This window comes from Babylonia areolata, chromosome 33, assembly GCF_041734735.1.
Source record: "Babylonia areolata isolate BAREFJ2019XMU chromosome 33, ASM4173473v1, whole genome shotgun sequence".
Classification (NCBI taxonomy): domain Eukaryota; kingdom Metazoa; phylum Mollusca; class Gastropoda; order Neogastropoda; family Buccinidae; genus Babylonia; species Babylonia areolata.
The window spans coordinates 10,238,507-10,261,464 of NC_134908.1; the positions used below are offsets into that span (position 1 = coordinate 10,238,507).

The window sequence follows — 22,958 nt, forward strand, 5'->3', positions numbered from 1 at the left end:
AATTTGGGATTTATGCACTATGTATTTTGTTATTTATCTCTTTAAAGAAGCAGAAAATGTCACCACAGAGCAGGGTGTTCCCTTGCTGACTGTTACAGGCAGTGATGTTGTATTGGGTGGTGATGTGTGGTGTGGTTTATCAGAGTGTGCCGTTTGGCCCAACACCTCTGTCTTCAGCACTAGGGGTTTCTGTTGGGGTTACCTCTCCCTTAGCTCATGGCCCAGAGACCTGCCCTGGGAGGATAGGGGCAGGGGGGAGGGGGGGGGGATTTTTCTCCAAGGATCCCACCCTGTGGCTACAGGTTATAACGTGCCTCTTGATTGCATGATGAACAAGATGTTGGACACACAGAGTATTTCAGTGAGTGCAACTTTGCCCTGCCCTATACCTCATATCTGAGGTCCATCTTTATATCCACCACCTGTGGACCCACAGGGTTGGAGATGGGTCGCCCCACTACTGAGTTGGTAGTAGCCTGTCCCCAGCTCTGCCTGTCAGCAGATTTCCAGTGCCCTGTGTGCTCATGACTCTGAAAATCCAGACTCCTTTGTTCATAGATAGCTACACAGTCACGTTTTCCTTGAAACTGAGATACAACTATTTATTTATTTATTTATTTAAAAAAAGAGGCTACAAGATTCAGAGGAGCGAGCACAGGACAGGACTAGCTGGCATGCCCTGACAAAGCAACTGCACCACAGCTTTGAGAAGAACGTCACAGCAGCATCACCGAGGCCTGTGAGAAGAGGAAGGCAGCAGGGGCATTGCCCATAGAGCCCGGACAGCTTTCCTGCCCTTACTGTGGGACTTCATAGCCATATGCCAGTCGATACCACCTGAGAATGAGTAGTGCTTAGATGTTGTCGTTGGATGCAACAGACTTCCAAGATTCAAAAAAAGATTTTATTTCCTTGAGATTTGTTGATTGGATTGGTTTTATTGATTGTTCTAGTCAGAAGCTTTGGTTCTAGTTGTTTGTCTTGATTGTTCTAGTCAGAAGCCTTGGTTCTAGTTGTTTGTCTTGATTGTTCTAGTCAGAAGCCTTGGTTCTAGTTGTTTGTCTTGATTGTTCTAGTCAGAAGCCTTGGTTCTAGTTGTTTGTCTTGATTGTTCTAGTCAGAAGCCTTGGTTCTAGTTGTTTGTCTTGATTGTTCTAGTCAGAAGCCTTGGTTCTAGTTGTTTGTCTTGCTCCAGTTGTATGCTTATTGTGTTATTTTTATGATATTTATTATCATTTATTTATTGATTGATTTTTCCAGGTTGAAATGATTGTTGCAAAACGAGAGTTTTTTTAATGCATTTTATGGATCTTACTAAATGAGCAGTGTGGTGTGTGCATGCTGTGTGCAGGTTTTCTGAAGAAGCTGTGCATTCTGAAGGTGGATATGAATCGTCTGATGTCTCTTACACCCCACATAGGAAGGTGAGAAATCCATTTTTTCTTTATTATTATTATTCTTATATATATATTTTTTTACTTTCTCTCCATGTCTCTGGGGTTTCTATTCCTTGTATGAGCAATTATAGGCATGTGTGTGATCACATTGACTTGGTCTTCATAGTTCATTTGGTGAAACCAGTGCTATATTTGTAAGTGTTGTTATGCTAAAAGTTCTTTGGCAGATAAATCAGCTGTTTTTTTTTGTTTTTTTTAAACTATTTTAGGTGTGGGGGTGGGGGTGGGGGGGCTTTCTGTTTCATGGATTAGTTGAGTGTGTGTGTGTGTGTGTGTGTGTGTAAGAGAGAGTGAGCATTACTGTGTGTGAGAGTGAGTTTGTGTCATTCCTGAAATCCAGGTGTTCGGGTGTATAAAATTTTTACCCAGAATTGTGTTTGTGTGAGGAAGTTTTGACTTTGATGATAATGACTTCAGCGACACCATTGTTGATTTTTGCTTCATTTTTCACTGATACCATTGGCGCTTCTGTGACAGCTGTGAATCCATGCAAGAGCTGATTATGACGGAGAATCTGCTGTCGGTGAGTGTGTGTGTGTGTGTGTGTGTGTGTGTGTGTGTGTAATGTGTGTATCTGAGTTTGTGTCCTCGTGTGTGTATGTGTGTGCTGAATGTGTGTGTGTGTGCGTGCATAGAGATGGAGAGTGAGTTTCACATACATATGCAAACCTGCACAGCATCATGTGTGTAAGAAGAATTCAGTATGTTCCTGAAAATTTCTAGAACATTTTAGTTTGTTCCTGGCTTTAACCATCCATTTCTTTTGTAAAGATTTATGGGTAGGTATGTATACACACTTTGCTCCAAATTTCTTCCCTGTACCAAGATATGAATGGGTACCAGACCTAGGGAATGTTAACCCTTTCACCGCCAGTCAGTTTAGACTGCAACACTCCCTGGCACCAGCAGCACACACAAAAAGAAAGAAAGTGTCTAAGAATAGCTTGGGATTTCCCTCAAGAATAGCTGGGGATTCCCCTGGTGAGGTACACAAACTGAGCCTTATCCTACCACTGAACATAAGCAGTAGGTTCGCGGATAAGTGACCCATGATTGGGTGGCATTTCAGTGACATCGCTGCTCTGCCTGGCTGGTGCTGAACTGCGACATTGGTGGTGAAAGGGTTAAAACGGTGGAAGTAGAGGACTGGGCCCTGCCGTCCTGTGCCAAGCCCATGACACTGAGAACATTTGTATTTGTATTTCTTTTTATCACAACAGATTTCTCTGTGTGAAATTCGGGCTGCTCTCCCCAGGGAGAGCGAGTCACAACACTACAGCGCCACCCATTGTATTTTTTCCTGCATGCAGTTTTATTTGTTTTTCCTATCGAAGTGGATTTTTCTACAGAATTTAGCCAGGAACAACCGTTTTGTTGCTGTGGGTTCTTTTACGTGCGCTAAGTGCTTGCTGCACATGGGACCTCAGTTTATCGTCTCATCCGAATGACTAGTGTCCAGACCACCACTCAAGGTCTAGTGGAGGGGGAGAAAATATCGGCGGCTGAGCCGTGATTCGAACCAGCGTGCTCAGATTCTCTCACTTCCTAGGTGGACGTGTTACCTCTAGGCCATCACTCAATATACACTCAGCCTTGAAAGGCCATGGGACCTGTAACCTTAAACCTTTCGATGAATACTCAGCACTATATGTTGACAGCCTTTGCACCATTAACATTTTAGTGTTTTCCTCTGACTTGGTGTTGACAGCCTTTGCACCGTTAACATTTTAGTGTTTTCCTCTGACTTGGTGTCAACAGCCTTTGCACCGTTAACATTTTAGTGTTTTCCTCTGACTTGGTGTTGACAGCCTTTGCACCGTTAACATTTTAGTGTTTTCCTCTGACTTGGTGTCGACAGCCTTTGCACCGTTAACATTTTAGTGTTTTCCTCTGACTTGGTGTCGACAGCCTTTGCACCGTTAACATTTTAGTGTTTTCCTCTGACTTGGTGTTGACAGCCTTTGCACCGTTAACATTTTAGTGTTTTCCTCTGACTTGGTGTCAACAGCCTTTGCACCGTTAACATTTTAGTGTTTTCCTCTGACTTGGTGTCAACAGCCTTTGCACTGTTAACATTTTAGTGTTTTCCTCTGACTTGGTGTCAACAGCCTTTGCACCGTTAACATTTTAGTGTTTTCCTCCGACTTGGTTATTCTGTAAAGAACTGAAACATCTTTTTCTTTCTCCTTTTTTTTTTCTTTCTCAAGGAATTACCTACCACCATCGGCAAGCTGAAGAACCTTCATAATCTGAACGTGGACCGAAACAGATTGGCAGACATTCCAGTGGAGGTGGGTCTGGAATGACTGTTCTTTTGGAGGGCTGCAAAAGGTTATCCTGAAATTAATAGTGTCATCTATTCAGGTAATATGTTCAAGTAGAAGTGTCATATATTGAGGTAGTATGTTTGCTTAGAAGCATCATATATTCAGGCAATATGTTCAGGCAGAAGTCTCGTAATTCAGGCAGAAGTGTCATAAATTCAGGTAGAAGTGTCATATATTCAGGTAATATGTTCAGGCAGAAGTATCATACATTCAGGTAGAGGTATCATCAGGCAGAAGTATTATCAGGCAATCATCAGGCAGAGATATCATATCAAGTAGAGGTATCGTACATTAAGGCATAAGTATCATCAAGAAGAATTATCATATACTCAGGTAGATGTATCATATATTAAGGCATAAGTATCATGAGGCAGAATTATCATATATTCAGGTAGAAGTATTATATATCTAGGTAGAAGCATCATATGTTCAGGTAGTTTGTTCAAGCAGAAATGTCATATTCAAGTAGAAGTGTAATATATTCTGGTAGTATGTTCAGGCAGGAGTGTCAGATATTCAGGTAGAATGTTAAGAAAATCAGGCAGAAGTATATTCAGGTAATATATCAGGCAGAAGTTTCATATATTCAGGTGGAAGTGTCTTATATTTAGGAAGTATGTTCAGGTTGAGTATCATATATTCAGGTAACATGTCCAGATAGAAATGTCATATTCAGGTAGAAATATCATATATATACAGGTAAGATGTGCAGGCAGAATTGTCATATATCCAGGTAATATGTTCAGGTACAAGTGTCATACATTCAGGTAGCATGTTCAGGTAGAAGTGCTGTATATTCAGGTAATATGCGCAAATAGAAGTGTGATATATTGAGGAAGTGTGTTCGCTTAGAAGTGTTAAATATTCAGGTAATATGCTCATTTGGGTAAAAGTGTCATATTTTCACATGTTTTCTTTGGGTGTTGATCAGTTGAATCTTTTCTTTGTGCGTCGATCGATAGAGTAAAAAGCTTTTGTATGGGGATTGATTAATTTGAGTCTTTGTGTGTGTGCGTGTGTGTGTGCGTGCTTGTGCATTGTGTGTGCATGCTTGTGTGTGTGTGTATGTGTGTGTGTGCGTGCTTGTGCGGTGTGTGTGCATGTGTGTGTGTGTTTGCCTGTGTGTGTCTGCGTGTGTGTGTGTGCATGCTTTGTGTGTGTGTGTGTGTGTGTGTGTGTGTGTGTGTGTGTGTGTCAGATCGGCAAGTGCAGCAAGCTGGGGGTGCTGTCTCTACGTGACAATCGCCTGCTGCGTCTGCCTCAGGAGCTGGGCATGCTCAACCGGTTGCAGGTGCTGGACGTGTCAGGCAACAGGTGGGTTTGGGGCACCTGCCTTTCAAATGTTCCCATCAGTTTCTTTAAATGTTTAGGTGGATTCCTGGCATGTTTTCTTCAGGAACAAATGTTTGCATTAAAAGCTGTTGTTTTTCTTTAGGTGGGTTTGGGCCTGTGACCTTCAGGAATGATTGTTTTCATCAAAAAGTGATTCTTTGCTACAACTGGTGGGTTTGGGCACCTACTCTTTGTGAACAAATGTTCGCATTAAAAAGTTTTTCTTCACTACAACAGGTAGGTTTTGGTACCTGCCCTTCAGGAACAGGTGTTCGCATTAAAATGTTTTACTTTACTACAACAGGTAGGTTTTGGTACCTGCCCTTCAGGAACAGGTGTTCGCATTAAAATGTTTTACTTTACTACAGCAGGTGGGCTTGGGCATCTTCCTTTCAGGAACAAATGTTTCTTCTGTTTTTCTTCACTACAACACAGCATTCCCCACCCCCCCTCCCTCCTGCTCACCATGCATAGAGAAAAGGAAGAAAAACTTAATGTTGGTGGTGGCGTTTTCTCATCATTTCAGACTGGAGTACCTGCCGATGCCAGTGGCCAACCTTGACCTGAAAGCCCTGTGGCTGTCAGAGAACCAGGCCCAGCCCCTGCTCAAGTTCCAGGCAGACTACGATGAACGCACAGGGCAGAAGGTCCTCACCTGCTTCCTCCTACCCCAACAGGGCTTCCACACTGAGAGCATGGGTAGGTTGGGGTGGGAGGGGTGGACAGGTAAATGTTTGGGTGGGTAGGTGGGATGTGTGGGTGGGTAGTTGTTGAATGTGGTGGACAAGAGTGTGTGGGTGGGGTGGACAAAGGTAGGTGGGTGGGTAAGTTGGGGGTTGGAGAAGGCAGATTGTGTGGAGTGATACTTATGTGTGTTGGTGGGCAGGTGAGTGTGGGAGGCGTTTGACATGAGGGTGTGTAGGATGTTTGAGTAGGACTGTGTGGGTAGGTGTATTGGTGAGTGGATGTGTGTTTGTTCTCTTGGTTCTTATCTCAGTAGACATTGTTTTGGCTTGGGAGGTTTTGAAATTGTATAGGCGTGTATTTTGGACACTGTTTTGACTTGGGGGATGTTTTGACGTGGGGTGTGCTTTGCTGCAGAGAACCTGCTGAAGGGGAGCATAGCCACAGAAGTGGAGAGTCGGAACAGCTGGTCCGACAGGGACCGGGATCGACCCCGAGACAGCGTCGTCCAGTTTCCTGATGGCTACGGCTCTGAGAAAGATTCTGACGATGACGTGAGTACATGTGGTCTGGATTGGACTCCCAAGCCTGATGGCAGTGTGTTTGGTGGAGTCTGTGCTGTGTGGAGTTCATTGTTTTGTTCTGTGTCTGTGTGTTCGTGGAGTCTGTGCTGTGTGGAGTTCATTGTTTTGTTCTGTGTCTGTGTGTTCGTGGAGTCTGTGCTGTGTGGAGTTCATTGTTCTGTGTCTGTGTGTTCGTGGAGTCTGTGCTGTGTGGAGTTCATTGTTTTGTTCTGTGTCTGTGTGTTCGTGGAGTCTGTGCTGTGTGGAGTTCATTGTTTTGTTCTGTGTCTGTGTGTTGGTGGAGTCTGTGCTGTGTGGAGTTCATTGTTTTGTTCTGTGTGTTCGTGGAGTCTGTGCTGTGTGGAGTTCATTGTTTTGTTCTGTGTGTTCGTGGAGTCTGTGCTGTGTGGAGTTCATTGTTTTGTTCTGTGTGTTGGTGGAGTCTGTGCTGTGTGGAGTTCATTGTTTTGTTCTGTGTCTGTGTGTTGGTGGAGTCTGTGCTGTGTGGAGTTCATTGTTTTGTTCTGTGTCTGTGTGTTCGTGGAGTCTGTGCTGTGTGGAGTTCATTGTTTTGTTCTGTGTGTTCGTGGAGTCTGTGCTGTGTGGAGTTCATTGTTTTGTTCTGTGTCTGTGTGTTCGTGGAGTCTGTGCTCTGTGGAGTTCATTGTTCTGTGTCTGTGTGTTCATGGAGTCTGTGCTGTGTGGAGTTCAATGTTTTGTTCTGTGTCTGTGTGTTCGTGGAGTCTGTGCTCTGTGGAGTTCATTGTTCTGTGTCTGTGTGTTCGTAGAGTCTGTGCTGTGTGGAGTTCATTGTTTTGTTCTGTGTGTTCGTGGAGTCTGTGCTGTGTGGAGTTCATTGTTTTGTTCTGTGTCTGTGTGTTCGTGGAGTCTGTGCTGTGTGGAGTTCATTGTTTTGTTCTGTGTGTTCGTGGAGTCTGTGCTGTGTGGAGTTCATTGTTTTGTTCTGTGTCTGTGTGTTCGTGGAGTCTGTGCTGTGTGGAGTTCATTGTTTTGTTCTGTGTGTTCGTGGAGTCTGTGCTGTGTGGAGTTCATTGTTTTGTTCTGTGTCTGTGTGTTCGTGGAGTCTGTGCTCTGTGGAGTTCATTGTTCTGTGTCTGTGTGTTCATGGAGTCTGTGCTGTGTGGAGTTCAATGTTTTGTTCTGTGTCTGTGTGTTCGTGGAGTCTGTGCTCTGTGGAGTTCATTGTTCTGTGTCTGTGTGTTCGTGGAGTCTGTGCTGTGTGGAGTTCATTGTTTTGTTCTGTGTGTTCGTGGAGTCTGTGCTGTGTGGAGTTCATTGTTTTGTTCTGTGTCTGTGTGTTCGTGGAGTCTGTGCTCTGTGGAGTTCATTGTTTTGTTCTGTGTCTGTGTGTTCGTGGAGTCTGTGCTCTGTGGAGTTCATTGTTCTGTGTCTGTGTGTTCGTGGAGTCTGTGCTCTGTAGAGTTCATTGTTTTGTTCTGTGTGTTGGTGGAGTCTGTGCTGTGTGGAGTTCATTGTTTTGTTCTGTGTCTGTGTGTTGGTGGAGTCTGTGCTGTGTGGAGTTCATTGTTTTGTTCTGTGTCTGTGTGTTCGTGGAGTCTGTGCTGTGTGGAGTTCATTGTTTTGTTCTGTGTCTGTGTGTTCGTGGAGTCTGTGCTGTGTGGAGTTCATTGTTCTGTGTCTGTGTGTTCATGGAGTCTGTGCTGTGTGGAGTTCATTGTTTTGTTCTGTGTCTGTGTGTTCGTGGAGTCTGTGCTGTGTGGAGTTCATTGTTCTGTGTCTGTGTGTTCGTGGAGTCTGTGCTGTGTGGAGTTCATTGTTTTGTTCTGTGTCTGTGTGTTCGTGGAGTCTGTGCTGTGTGGAGTTCATTGTTTTGTTCTGTGTGTTCGTGGAGTCTGTGCTGTGTGGAGTTCATTGTTTTGTTCTGTGTCTGTGTGTTCGTGGAGTCTGTGCTCTGTGGAGTTCATTGTTTTGTTCTGTGTGTTCGTGGAGTCTGTGCTGTGTGGAGTTCATTGTTTTGTTCTGTGTGTTCGTGGAGTCTGTGCTCTGTGGAGTTCATTGTTTTGTTCTGTGTGTTCGTGGAGTCTGTGCTGTGTGGAGTTCATTGTTTTGTTCTGTGTCTGTGTGTTCGTGGAGTCTGTGCTCTGTGGAGTTCATTGTTTTGTTCTGTGTGTTCGTGGAGTCTGTGCTGTGTGGAGTTCATTGTTTTGTTCTGTGTGTTCGTGGAGTCTGTGCTCTGTGGAGTTCATTGTTTTGTTCTGTGTGTTCGTGGAGTCTGTGCTGTGTGGAGTTCATTGTTTTGTTCTGTGTCTGTGTGTTCGTGGAGTCTGTGCTGTGTGGAGTTCATTGTTTTGTTCTGTGTGTTCATGGAGTCTGTGCTGTGTGGAGTTCATTGTTTTGTTCTGTGTCTGTGTGTTCGTGGAGTCTGTGCTGTGTGGAGTTCATTGTTTTGTTCTGTGTGTTCGTGGAGTCTGTGCTGTGTGGAGTTCATTGCTTTGTTCTGTGTCTGTGTGTTGGTGGAGTCTGTGCTGTGTGGAACTTCTTTTAACTCACTCGGGACGACGGAACGTTATAGCGTTCCAGACGTAAGGTAGCGTTCTGGACGACGGAACGCTATAGCGGTTTTGACAATTAAAAATTTGTCCACGTTTTCCTCATGGGGTAGCATAAAAATCGCAGCTACACCGGGCAGTGTGAACATGTCAAGCATCGAATGGAAAGTTTCTTCGTGAGGTTCAGTAACTATACAGTCGCTGGGAGCCGTTGACCTTGGTACCCCACATAACAAGCTAATCTGCATACGTATCGAAAATGGCGTCGCAGGCGATACAAGTGGAAATTTTTGGAGCAAACTAGATCATGACAGCGGCTTTTTACTGTTGCTGAAGTGATTGAAATGCTTCAAACTGAAGGTTTTGACATCGATGAGGATGATGAAGACGTTGAATAAAGTATCTGCAGTGAAGAAAGCTACCAGCAAAAAGGTACTGACAGTGACTCAGCTTCTGAGTGCTGTGAAGAGAGGGAGGATGGTGAGCGTACACACGACGTGAGGAGAGGGGTCAGTGGATCAAGTACAGGGAGTTTCATTCGGCTACTTTGTGTTTTGTATTTTTTGTGATTTTTTTTCCTGACCCTAACAAATGGGTCGTCTGCAAGGGAAAGCAAGGGAGAAAACTTATTCGTCCGGAGTGAGTTAAATGTTGTTTTTTTGTGTGTCAGTGTACCGGTGGACTCTGCCCATGGTGGAGTTCAGTGTCTCGTCTGACAACTTTGGGTAGTTTGTTAACTTTATTCTTCAGCCATTGTACTGTACCTTTCCAAGCGTTTGCAGTGCATTTGCTTCATTGCCTAATAGTCATTTGGATGAGAGCATAAACATTAAGTATGTAAAATAATCCACACAACAAAAGAGTTGTCCCTGGAACAATTCTGTGGAAAATCTGCTTTCATCTAAAAACAAATTCACTTGGAGGTGGAAAAGAGGAAGGAAAAAAGGGTGACGATGCGCTCTCCCACTGCAGTGCAGTGCAGTGCAGTGCAATGCAATGCAACAGTACAATTCAATGCAATGCAATGCAATACTAACTTGGTGGCTGAATCAGTAGATTTTCAGTGCGGCTAAATACAGTATAGTACAATGCAGTACAAATTACAGTACTGCACAATGCAATGCAGTATGATACAGTACAATACACAACAGTACACTGCAGTACACTACACTACAACACGACACAATACAACACAATACAACACAGTACAATACAGGACAATGGAATACAATGCAAACTTTGTGGCTAACTACAGCCTTCGCCCAAGTCTGCCTCTGTCAGAGTCAGCAATGTTCTGTCTCTTTAAAAACTGCACGCATCCACGTTTCACTGCTCTACAACCAGTAGTGCTCAGCATGTTATGTTTACAGTCTGTCTTGCCTCTTTTTCTGTGTCTAATAGTGCCTAGAGATCCGTTCTGTTTTGTGGCTCTCAGCCCTAAAATAGCTCTGCTGTGGTCAGTTGGGCTATAAGTATGAGCAACATGATTTGATTTGATTTGATTTGATTTGTGGCTTTCTCTATCTCTCTGCCTACATCTTTAGCAGCACAGTCAGTAGTATTTTGTGCTTGACTGATAGTTGTTACACTTTGTAGTTTGTTGTTTGTTTTTATTTTTCTTCTGCTTCATTGTTAGTTGGTATGATTTATTTCTTATCTCCCAGTCCTTGTTAATTTTTTTTATATATTTCTTAATGTTTTGAGTCTCTTTGTGGTTCAAGAGGAAGGTGGCAGAATGGTTAAGACGCTCAGCTGCCAATACAGAGAGTCCGTGAGGGTGTGGGTTCGAATCCCGCTCTCGCCCTTTCTCCTAAGTTTGACTGGAAAATCAAACTGAGCGTCTAGTCTTTCGGATGAGACGATAAACCGAGGTCCCGTGTGCAGCACGCACTTGGCGCACTGAAAAAGAACCCGTGGCAACGAGAGTGTTGTCCTCTGGCGAAATTACGTAAAAATGAAATCCACTTTCATAGGTACACAAATATGTAAGCATGCACTCAAGGCCTGACTAAGCGCGTTGGGTTATGCTGCTGGTCAGGCATCTGCTCAACAGATGTGGTGTAGCGTGTATGGATTTGTCCGAACGCAGTGACGCCTCCTTGAGAAAGTGAAACTGAAACTGAATCTTTGTGGTTACCTTGCCACTTTGAACAAGCAGGTGAGTTTTGAGGGTGAAGACTGGTCGATCCTCGATTAGCCTTCAGTGTCTGGGGGAGGGGTGGGAGTATCTCAATCCTGCCCCTCCACCTCCTCCCACACCTCACTCCTCACATATCAGCCTAGTCTTTGGCATTGAGTTTAATGATATTTTGGATTGTTTGGCATGTGTAAGGGAACCTTTCTGTACAATTAGAAGTCAGGTAATAAGAGGTTTACATAAGCCTTTCTGTACAATTAGAAGTCTGAGAGTAAGAGGTTTACACAAGCCTTTCTGTACAGTTAGAAGTCAGAGAATAAGAGGTTTACATAAACCTTTCTGTACTATGAGAAGTCCGAGAGTAAGAGGTCTTTGACAGAGCTGGATTGCTCAAGATTTAAGATATAGTTTCCTTCCACCCCTTCAGAGGTAATCCGTATGGAAGATTACCAACCGATGAACAAAAGAACATTGCACATGGCAACAACTGATGAGAGCGAACTGTGTCGACAGCACTCATGTATTGAATGCAGTGTAAAACTACTGCATCTCTGTGACAGACTGAAAACAGTAGGAAAGAGGGTGGGGGGAGGGAAAGAATTGAATGCAGTGTAAAACTACTGCATCTCTGTGACAGACTGAAAACAGTAGGAAAGAGGGTGGGGGGAGGGAAAGAATTGAATGCAGTGTAAAACTAATGCATCTGTGTGACAGACTGAAAACAGTAGGAAAGAGGGTAGGGGGAGGGAAAGAATTGAATGCAGTGTAAAACTACTGCATCTCTGTGACAGACTGAAAACAGTAGGAAAGAGGGTAGGGGGAGGGAAAGAATTGAATGCAGTGTAAAACTACTGCATCTCTGTGACAGACTGAAAACAGTAGGAAAGAGGGTAGGGGGAGGGAAAGAAGAAAGAAAAGGGGAGGGAGGGAGTGAGAGGAAAGAGAAGGAAAAACGTGGTGGTCTGGAGTTGGATTGGTTTTCGTTCAGGAGTTCTGTCACGATTTGTTATTTTTTTTGAGGGAGGGAGTGAGAGGAAAGAGAAGGAAAAAGATGGTGGTCTGGAGTTGGGTTGGTTTTCGTTCAGGAGTTCTGTCACAATTTGTTATATTTTTCTTTGGTATTTTATAAGATTATTTCTTTTATCTGTTTATTGTTGAGGAACACTTTATGTCCGTGACAATACAGCAGGTCATGACATTTCATATAATTCATGTTTGGTGAAATTTGGTATTTCTCATTGTCACAAGGTAGTTTTCTTCTATGATTATAAACTTTCTGTATGCCTTGCCTGTTTACACTCTCCATACCTATAATTATATATATTCCATCTTTTTATAGACTCTTATTTGAATATAGTCTGCCGTAGAGCTTTTCCATATATATCCTTGCTCTTGGTGTCTTGATATATATATATATTTTGTGTGTGTGTGTGTGTGTGTGTGTGTGTTTCATATATATGACTCTGCCATCCTTTCAGACTGTTCCCAGACTCTTGGATTATTATATTTTATGTTATTCAGCTTACGAATGCCTGCAAACAGATGATTTATCATTATATAACCTCCTCTCTCTCTCTCTCTCTCTTTCTCTCTCTATGTGTGTCTGTCTTTCTGTCTCTGTCTGTCTGTATGTCTGTCTGTCTCTCTCTCTCAGCATGACCTGTCCTTCACACTCACTTGCTGTCTGTCTCTGCTTGGGCATGACCTGTCCTTGACCCTGACCCTGTGTTGCATGGTAACGGCGCATGCAGAGTCACTTTGTGCGCCATGACACCCCCCACCCCAAGGAGCTGAAGGCCAGGCACACCAAGTTCCTCAAACAGAAAGACCACATCGACGGTCATGTCATCCCCCACAAAGACAAGACCGAAGAGGTGAGTTGCCGGAAGAGAGGGAGGGATTGGGTTTTCTTCTTCATTCTGGGCTGCAACTCCCACGTGCACTTGTATGTACACGAGTGGGCTTTTATGTGTGTGACTGTTTTTACCCTGCCATGTAGGCAGCCATACTCCGTTTTTCAGGGGTGTACATACTGGGTATGTTCTTGTTTTCATAACCTACCTAACACTGACATGGATTACAGGATCTTTAACAGTGCATATTTGATCTTCTGCTTGTGAACACACACGGAGGGGGTTCAGGCACTGGCAGGTCTGCACATATGTTGACCTGGGAGATTGGAAAAATCTCCACCCTTTACCTACCAGGCGCCGTTACCGAGATTCAAACCCGGGACCCTCAGATTGAAAGTCCAACTCTTTAACCACTCGGCTATTGCGCCTGTTGGATTTGATTTTAACCCTTACATCACCAGCTGTGTTTAAGCCGCTAACAGCTGCTAGCAGGCTAAAGTCAGCTGCAGAGTACAGCTGAAAACCAGCTGTGCAGCAGAGCTGTCGGTGTCACTCATTAGTTCCCTGTCGTGTGGCAGGAACTCTTCTCCACTGTCACTGTCAGCAGCAAAATCATTAAAGATTCATTTTCCGCCAACTGACTTTCAGTTAGGCTTGTAGCTTGCTGTCCCGTATATCGTGGTATAAAGCCAGACTGTTGGTTACAGTCTGAACTGGTTGAAGAACTCGTCATCATTCAAACTAAGTTTAGAAAAGCTGCTGAAAATTGCTCCAAACCACACAAGAGTTGGTTCAACAATGAGAAGGATGTTTTCTGTACATGTGGCAGGAAGTACTGGCTAAGTTTGGTGTTGCGTATTGAAGAGTAGTGCAAGTTTGTTAACTCTAATGCTCAAGTTGCCAGTCGGCACCAGCAGCATTCTCCCTACAAGTTGCTGTGTGGCGACTGTGGTGTTCTGATTGCAAGTCACTGAGCGGTGACTACAGCAACGAAAGGGTCAACCATTGCCAGAAATAAAAAAGTAGAAAGTGGTGTTTCAAGTCATAAATCACTATCAAGACCAGTCATCCAAAAACTGAGAAAATTGTCAGGATACTGTAATGTATTGTATGACTCTTTTTTTGTCACAACAGATTTCTCTGTTTGAAAATCAGGCTGCTCCCCCATGCCTGAAGTTTTTTTTAAATTTGTTTTCCTATCGAAGTGTATTTTTCTACAGAATTTTGCCAGGGAGAACCCTTTTGTTGTTGTGGGTTCTTTTGTGTGCACTAAGTGCATACTGCACACGGGACCTGTGTTTATCATCTCATCTGAATGACTAGCGTCCAAACCACAACTCAGGGTCTAGTGGAGGGGGAGAGAATACTGGCGACTGTGCCGGGATTTGAACCACTGCGCTCAGAGTCTCTCGCAGAGCGTTACCTCTAGGCCATCATTTCACTGTACCACTCTGTTCAGATCAAATGTGTGAATTTTCAGCCTTTCAGAGTTATTTCCCTTCTTTTGATGATGTCATTTGTGACATCATCATGACTGTGAATTTTACGGGCATAGCAGGGAAAGGGTAAAAGAAGATAATGACAAAAAACAACAACAACCTGATCCTGCAGAAACCATTGTTGTCTCATGTATGTAGCAGATGATTCATGAAAAGGGCATAAACTGGCACTCAAAATTAATACCATGTCTTTCCAGTTTCTGGGATCCTGGTGCGACATTTTTAAAGCCTTGGCCTTTTTCTTTTAAAATGAAAAAAAAAGAAAAAAAAAGTGATTAAAAACCTATGTGAATTCTGGGTCCTGTTTACAAAAGTTATGTTATCATTCTCTGCAAACTCTGGTCCCACTGTGCAGTGTGGGAAACTTGTTTTGACACAGTCTGCAAACTCTGGTCATACTATGCAATGTCTGAACCTACTCTGACAAACTCTGGTCCCACTCTGCAGTGTGGGAAACTTGTTTTGACACAGTCTGCAAACTCTCGTCATACTATGCAATGTCTGAACCTACTCTGACATACTCTGGTCCCACTGTGCAGTGTGGGAAACTTGTTTTGACACAGTCTGCAAACTCTGGTCATACTATGCAATGTCTGAACCTACTCTGACATACTCTGCAGAGAGAGAAAATCTGGTGATTGTGGCATTCGATTCTGTACCCTCAGATATTCTCTCACATTCCAGTCGGACGAGTCACTTACCACTAGGCCACCACTCTACATAATGCGTGCTAGGTATGGTCTGTTTTTTTCCCCATAAGACACTGGACACCGATACAGAATATGGGATATTTGTTTTGTGTATCAGGTTTGATCTACACATGCAAAGGGTTAAGGCATTGCTGACTGTCTTTGTTGTTTGTCAACTGAGTGGAGCAAATGAATGTACTACGAGAAGATGAGTTTGGAGTAGGGGAAGGAAGACGGAGAATGAGAGATGGACCCCCCATCCCCAAGCTTCCCCATTATTATTATTACGATTATACCCTTCTCAGGGTTCGTCATTAACATTTTTTCACATGAGCGCCTGCGCTCTAGTTTCAGAATTTTGATGAGCGCAAACTGAAAACTAAGAGCGCACACTAAAAACTTCTTCTTTTCGCCATCCCCTTCACCGTCAGCCTTCCTTTTTGGGATCAAATATTTCAGTATTTTGATTATGCACGGCCACGAAATCGATCGTGTGCTCCACTTTTCTACTCTTCAAGTCTGAAGAGCGCTCTTTTGCATAGCCTCCCCTGATTCACTAGGCCTACTTCCGGTTGAACTAACAAAACGTAAACAGACGGCTTTCAAACTTCGGTAAACGCAAAACGATCGCGCTTTTGACTCTTGTTTGTGATGGACAATGGAATAACAATTTAGATACAGTAGTGTATGCTTATGTCTTTTCAAAATCAAGAGCGCAAGCGCTCTGAGTCAAGGAATTTTCCAGAGCGCAATTTGTTTTTTCAGAGCGTTCCGCTCAGCGCTCCCGTTAGTGACGAACCCTGCCCTTCTACTGTTGTAGTGTCTGCAGAGAATGTAGACTCCGCGGACCCTGCATTATTTATATGCATGCGCTTCTCTGGAACTTTTTTCTTTGGAAGTGTGTAGTGTGGTATTTCATTTATGCTTGGTGGAATGTCTACGTGTTTTAATCACATATCAATCTATTTGTGTAAACAGACATGATGATAAGATTGATTATTGGTAACCTGGACAATCAAGAACCTGTATAATTGTTGACGTTACTGAACGGATGGCATTGAAAGATTGCAGCTCAACGTTGAGTCTGTTATTCTGTTGTATGAATTGAAATAACAGCGACTCTACACTTGGTGCCTACATATGTGTGTATTATCATGTATTATTATTATTGTCATTATATATTGTTATTATATGTTTTGTTTGTTTTTTTTTGGTGGTAAATTTGAGGCTAGGTACTTATCTCTGCACTCACTTTTATTCTTTGCATCAAGTTGATCATGAGTTGTGTGTTGATTATTTCAGGGCATAGTGACTCCACATTGCTCGCAAGAATGATTACAACAGTTGTTCTGAAGTGTTGTTTTTCCCGATCTGAATCGTTGCTCAGTTTAATTCAGAGCACACATTAGTGAAGCATTTAAGTTTGGATATATGTATGTTGCTTAAAAGACTACACAGGAAAGAGCACACAAAAAAGGAAGGAAATAAAGATCATTGTGTAAGAGTTGTTGGAATGAGTCACACAGCTTTTTTGTTTTCCTCATTGTTGATGGTTAAAATATCGAAACGACAAACTGGTTTGGAGTGAGATTCTTGAGATTCTTGAGAGCTGCTCATTTATGCTGTACCAAGTGTGTGAATGTGTATCAGTATCTTTTGAAAGTAAGCTTGTTTGAGTCACTTTTCTCTTTTCTCTGTCATAACATTCTCTACTTTCTCTGTCTTTCAAACTTATCTGTTTCTCCGCTTTGACTTATTTAGGGTTTTTTCCCTTCCTGCCTTTATTTCTTTGTTTTCCCTTTTTCTTTCCAAATCGCCTGTTTTTCCTCTTCATCTTATATTGATTCCTTCTTTCCTTCCAACCTTAATCTTTTCTTCCCCGTTGTCTTTCTGAATTACCTGTTTCTTCTCTTTTGCCGTATTTTCATTTCTTCACAGTCCTGTGCAGTTTAAAAGAATGAACTGTTTCAAGATGTTTTACATTGTTACTTTCAAACATTTTGATAACTCCTGTGTCTGACTGAGTGGGTATCATGTGTAATCTTTGAAGGTCTTGACTGTGGGTTTTAAAAAAAAGAAAGAAAAAAAATTATTTCACGACTGATCACAGGATTTGTTACCTACTTTCAAATCCATATTAACTCTCTCCATATGAACGGCGAAAGAGACGACGTTAACAGCGCTTCACTCCAGTTACCATCATCAAAATATTGCAAGTGGAAGGCTCTTATAATGAAGAGGTGAATGTTGACAAAGATACCACAATTCTGACGACGGAAGCTAAAGGTTGGGTCATTCAGAAACCCACAGGACATCCGAGGGGTATGTGTAGAGGAGAAGAGAGGACTGGCCGTACTGAGTGAGTTAAGAAATTGTACCTGTTGATAGCATTGTTGGTGTTGTTGCTATGGACTGTTGTTGTTGTGGTAGCAGTACCACTTGTTTTTATTATCATTAAACCATTGCTTTCATGGCACATAGCCTTTAACCCCTTGATGGCTGAACCATGGTGAAATGAGATCAGTGTGGCGGGAATGTAAAGGGCAGTTACTAGTTTGTGTGTACTTTTAACCCATTCAACCCAGGGGAGCCATGGCAGGCGTCCATGCCATATTGATGTGGAAAAAACACAGACAGTATGTGTTGTTTTTCCTCCAAATTACCTGTGCACACATCCAGAAATAAATGTAGATTTTAGTTCCCTTATTTTTAGGTTCATGCATGTGTAGGAACGTGAAAACCATTTTAATGAGACAAATTTTGACGCTCAGGCGAAGGCTGGATGAGTTAAGTGAGGTAATTAAGAGTTGCCGAATGAAAGCGATGTATCATCAGGACCAAGAAGTCTCAGTAGAAGGTGATGACTGATGTCCTGGCCTGTGAGGTCTGTCTGAACTCAGTCAGGTGACAGCCCTTCACTGAGCAGCGTACTCAGCACCAGCTTCTTCTTCTTCTTCTTCTTCTGCATTCACTCGTATGCACACGAGTGGGCTTTTACGTGTATGACCGTTTTTACCACGCCATATAGGCAGCCATACTCCGTTTTCGGGGGTGTGCATGCTGGGTATGTTCTTGTTTCCATAACCCACCGAACGCTGACATGGATTACAGGATCTTTAACGTGCGTATTTGATCTTCTGCTTGCATATATATACACACGAAGGGGGTTCAGGCACTAGCAGGTCTGCATATATGTTGACCTGGGAGATCGTAAAAGTCTCCACCCTTAACCCACCAGACGCCGTCACCGTGATTCGAACCCGGGACCCTCAGATTGACAGTCCAACGCTTTAACCACTCGGCTATTGCGCCCATCACTCAGCACCAACAGTCATGGGGTTAATATCCATTCCTGGGTTGGCGTTTGCGGAAAAGATTGAGAAAAAACAATGCTGTGACAGCTTTGACAGGTTTCTGGAACAGACTCTGGAGGGGAACAGTTTACTTTCTTTTTTGTTGTTGGCATTATTATTGTTATTTTGGTAATTAATGTGAAAATTATTATCATTAATGATTTAATCACTGTTATCGTTTCTTCTTCACACAAGCGACAGAGCTGTAGGAATCTGGTGAACAGTTCTGCTGTGCAGCGCACCAGTGATTTTCACAGAGTTCAGAGAATAAGATTGTTATTTAAGCCATCGTTATTTCAATGGGCATTATCATTTTTTATATTGTGTGAGGATTATCATTATTGTTATCTCCATAACCATTGTGTTTGTATTGTGGTTATTATACATACATACATCTATATATATATATATATATATATATATATATATATATATATATATATATATGTGTGTGTGTGTGTGTGTGTGTGTGTATGTATGTTGTGTTTTGTGTGTGTGTGTGTGTGTGTGTGTGTGTGTGTGTGTGTGTTCTGCTCCATTACAACTGCTGTTAAAATGACTAATTTGTTATCATTATTCTACTCACCATTAGCATCATCCAGTAAAGACGATAGCGTTACCATTGTTTACAATGTGGTTGATTATATTAATCCACCTCCATACAACTGCTATTACCGTGATTATTCCTCAGCTACTTTAAGTATTACCATTTTTAACTACATTAGTACATATACTTTACAGTGACCCACTGGTGCAAACTCGGACAGGGGTCTGATTCATTTTCCTATTTTATTCATCATTATCATTATTGTAATCACCATGGTATTACCATTGTTTATATTGAGGTTGATTATATCAGTCTGCCTCCGTTCTTCTGCTATTACCATGACTTTCCCTCAGCTAGTTTAATTCTTACCATTATTATCACCATGAGCATTATTGTAAAGACAGTGGTATCACCATTATTATGATATATCAGTCCACCCCTGTTCTGCTGCTATTACCACAGATTTCCCTTGGCTATTTTGATTATTACCGTTATTTAAATCGCTGTCATCATTACTGGGATCACCATGGAATTACTGTTGTTTATATTGTAATTGATTATATTAGTCTGCCCCCTTACAACTACTATCACCATGCTTATTCCTCAGCTACTTTGATTATCAACACTATATTATTCATCATTATCATTATCATTATTGTGATCACCATGGAATTACCATTGTTATATTTGTTTATATTGCAGTTGATAATATCAGTCCGCCTGCATTCTACTGCAATTACAATGACTGTCCCTCAGCTGATCAAATCATTACCACTATTTCATTGATCATTATCATTATTGTAATCACCATTACCATTGCAGTCGATATGTATGCAGCAGTTGCCTCCTCTGCTGTTCTGATGGTCAGTCGGACGCGATACTGTGTATGTTTGTATTTATGTAAATATTTCCACTCTGGCACTCCTGCTGTTACCGCGATTTTCCCTGGGCCCTGTTGGCACAGGATAAGATGTTCATGCCGGGGCGTGACCCTGATGCATCATGGGAGCGGGAGGAGGCGGTGGCCTCGCCAAAGCACGGTGCGATGGACGAGCGTCGACCATCTCCGGTGCACACGTCCCCACAGGTCCAGCAGCCCCCGCCCCAGCCCCCGCCTCCTGACGTCATCAAAGGTCTGTCATTGGTGGATGGTTTTGTTGTTGTTTTTTCATTTGTTGGTCATGTGATTGGTTGATATTTTTTTTCATTGGTTGGTTGTGTGATTGGTTGATTTTTTCATTGGTCAGTCGAGTGATTGGTTGATTTTTTTAAAGTTTTTTTAAATTTTATTATTGGTTGGTTGAGTACAATACAATACATTACAACACAACACAACACAACACAATACAATACAATACAGTGCAGTGCAGTGCAGGCAACGCAACGCAGCACAGCACAGCACAACACAATGCAGAGCAATGCAATACAATTCGATTCGATACAACATAGTACAGCACAACACAGCATAAGCAAAGCCAATCCAAGCCAAGACAGTGCAACACAGCACAGCACAACACAACAGAACACAACACAACACAACACAACGCAGCACAATACAACACAAAACACTATACGACACCACACCACACGACACCACAGTACAATACAATAAAACAACACAACGCCACACAACACAACGCAGTGCAATGCAATGCAGTGAATTACAATACAGTTCAGTGCAACACAGTACAGTTCAGTGCACTACAGTACAAAACAACACAGTACAGCACAGCATTGAGCCAAGACAAGACAACGCAACAGAACTCGAACGCAATGCAACGCAACACAATACAGGTCAGCACAGCGCAGCACAGCACAGTACAACACAACACAACACATTACAGTACAACACTGTACTTCCAGCGCCAGACCTCCAAGGCGCCACCCCGTCCACCGCCCAGTCGGAATCCTCGGAGGAGGAAGACGACCGCCTCCCGCAGGAGTCGCAGCCCTTGCTGACAGGCAAGACAGTGACCATCGCCGCACCAGCGCCCCCTGTCGCCATCGCCAGCCAGGACGAGGAGGAGGGGGAGCTGGAAGGGGGTGTGGTCGCCGTGGAAACGGGGAAGGAGCGAGGGGGCGACTCGGACTCGGACGACGATCAGGGCTCTGACAGCAACCTGGTGGGTGTTTTGGTGTGCTGGTGTTTCGGGGGGGGTGTTAGGGTGTGGGAGGATGAGAGGGGGGTGGATGGGTAGGTTGGGGGGGGGGGGGTGTGATGGAAGTGTGTTGTTTGGTGGATGGTGTTGGGTTGTGGAGAGGTTTTATGGAGCTTGTTGAGTTGTTGAGGGTGATGGGTTTTGGAAGGTGATGGGTGTTGGGTTGTGGAGGGTGTTGGGTTGTGGAGGGTGTTGGGTTGTGGAGGGTGTTGTGTTGTGGCAGGGTGTTAGGTTGTGGAGGGTGTTGTGTTGTGGCAGGGTGTAGGGTTGTGGCAGGGTATAGGGTTGTGGCAGGGTGTTGTGTTGTGGGAGGGTGTTGTGTTGTGGCAGGGTGTTGGGTTGTAGAGGGATGGGTGTTGGGTTATGGAGGGTGTTGAGATTTGGAGGGTGATAGGTTGTGGGAGGGTGTTGGTAGTGTGTTGGGTTGTGGAGGGATGGGTGTTGGGTTGTGGCAGGGTGTTGGGTTGTGGAGGGTGTTGGGTTGTGGCAGGGTGTTGGGTTGTGGGAGGGTGTTGGGTTGTGGAGGGTGTTGCATTGTGGAGGGTGTTGCATTGTGGAGGGTGTTGAGATGTGGCAGGGTGTTGGGTTGTGGAGGGTGTTGCATTGTGGAGGGTGTTGCGTTGTGGCAGGGTGTTGGGTTGTGGAGGGTGTTGGGTTGTGGAGGGTGTTGTGTTGTGGCAGGGTGTTGGGTTGTGGAGGGTGTTGGGTTGTGGAAGGGTGTTGGGTTGTGGAGGGTGTTGTGTTGTGGCAGGGTGTAGGGTTGTGGCAGGGTGTAGGGTTGTGGAGGGTGTTGTGTTGTGGCAGGGTGTTGGGTTGTGGAGGGTGTTGTGTTGTGGCAGGGTGTAGGGTTGTGGCAGGGTGAAGGGTTGTGGCAGGGTGTTGAGATGTGGAGGGTGTAGGGTTGTGGCAGAGTGTTGTGTTGTGGCAGGGTGTTGGGTTGGGTTGTGGCAGGGTGTTGGGTTGTGGAGGGTGTTGTGTTGTGGCAGGGTGTTGGGTTGTGGAGGGTGTTGTGTTGTGGAGGGTGTTGGGTTGTGGCAGGGTGTTGGGTTGGGTTGTGGCAGGGTGTTGGGTTGTAGAGGGACGGGTGTTGGGTTATGGAGGGTGTTGAGATGTGGAGGGTGATAGGTTGTGGAGGGTGTTGGGTTGTGGAGGGTGTTGGGTTGTGGCAGGGTGTTAGGGTGTTGGGTTGTGGCAGGGTGTTGAGATGTGGAGGGTGATAGGTTGTGGAGGGTGTTGGGTTGTGGCAGGGTGTTGGGTTGTGGCAGGGTGTTAGGGTGTTGGGTTGTGGCAGGGTGTTGAGATGTGGAGGGTGATAGGTTGTGGAGGGTGTTGGGTTGTGGGAGGGTGTTGGGTTGTGGAGGGTTTTGGTTGTGGAGGGTTTTGGTTGTGGAGGGTGTTGGGTTGTGGCAGGGTGTTGAGATGTGGAGGGTGTTGGGTTGTTGAGGGTTTTGGTTGTGGAGGGTGTTGGGTTGTGGAGGGTGTTGGGTTGTGGCAGGGTGTTGGGTTGTGGCAGGGTGTTGGGTTGTGGAGGGTGTTGGATTGTGGCAGGGTGTTGGGTTGTGGCAGGGTGTTGAGATGTGGAGGGTGATAGGTTGTGGAGGGTGTTGGGTTGTGGCAGGGTGTTGGGTTGTGGAGGGTGATGGGTTGTTGAGGGTTTTGGTTGTGGAGGGTGTTGGGTTGTGGAGGGTGTTGGGTTGTGGAGGGTGATGGGTTGTGGCAGGGTGTTGGGTTGTGGCAGGGTGTTGGGTTGTGGAGGGTGTTGGGTTGTGGCAGGGTGTTGGGTTGTGGGAGGGTGTTGGGTTGTAGAGGGTGTTGGGTTGTGGAGGG

At 44.1% G+C, this 22,958-nt stretch overlaps 1 protein-coding gene across 14 annotated transcripts in view; it reads left to right on the top strand.

The window, feature by feature from the left end:
- The window catches only part of LOC143277149 (protein scribble homolog), a 138,094-nt gene that overhangs the window by 29,324 nt on the left and 85,812 nt on the right, over positions 1 to 22,958 (top strand). For all 14 annotated transcript variants that reach the window (XM_076581895.1, XM_076581900.1, XM_076581896.1 and 11 more), the window contains exons 8-16: positions 1,352 to 1,424; positions 1,935 to 1,980; positions 3,665 to 3,748; positions 4,983 to 5,098; positions 5,643 to 5,815; positions 6,218 to 6,354; positions 12,783 to 12,905; positions 19,937 to 20,105; positions 20,836 to 21,095. In XM_076581895.1, coding sequence (XP_076438010.1) covers positions 1,352 to 1,424; positions 1,935 to 1,980; positions 3,665 to 3,748; positions 4,983 to 5,098; positions 5,643 to 5,815; positions 6,218 to 6,354; positions 12,783 to 12,905; positions 19,937 to 20,105; positions 20,836 to 21,095 — 1,181 coding nt within the window. The remainder of the gene's footprint in view (positions 1 to 1,351; positions 1,425 to 1,934; positions 1,981 to 3,664; positions 3,749 to 4,982; positions 5,099 to 5,642; positions 5,816 to 6,217; positions 6,355 to 12,782; positions 12,906 to 19,936; positions 20,106 to 20,835; positions 21,096 to 22,958) is intronic.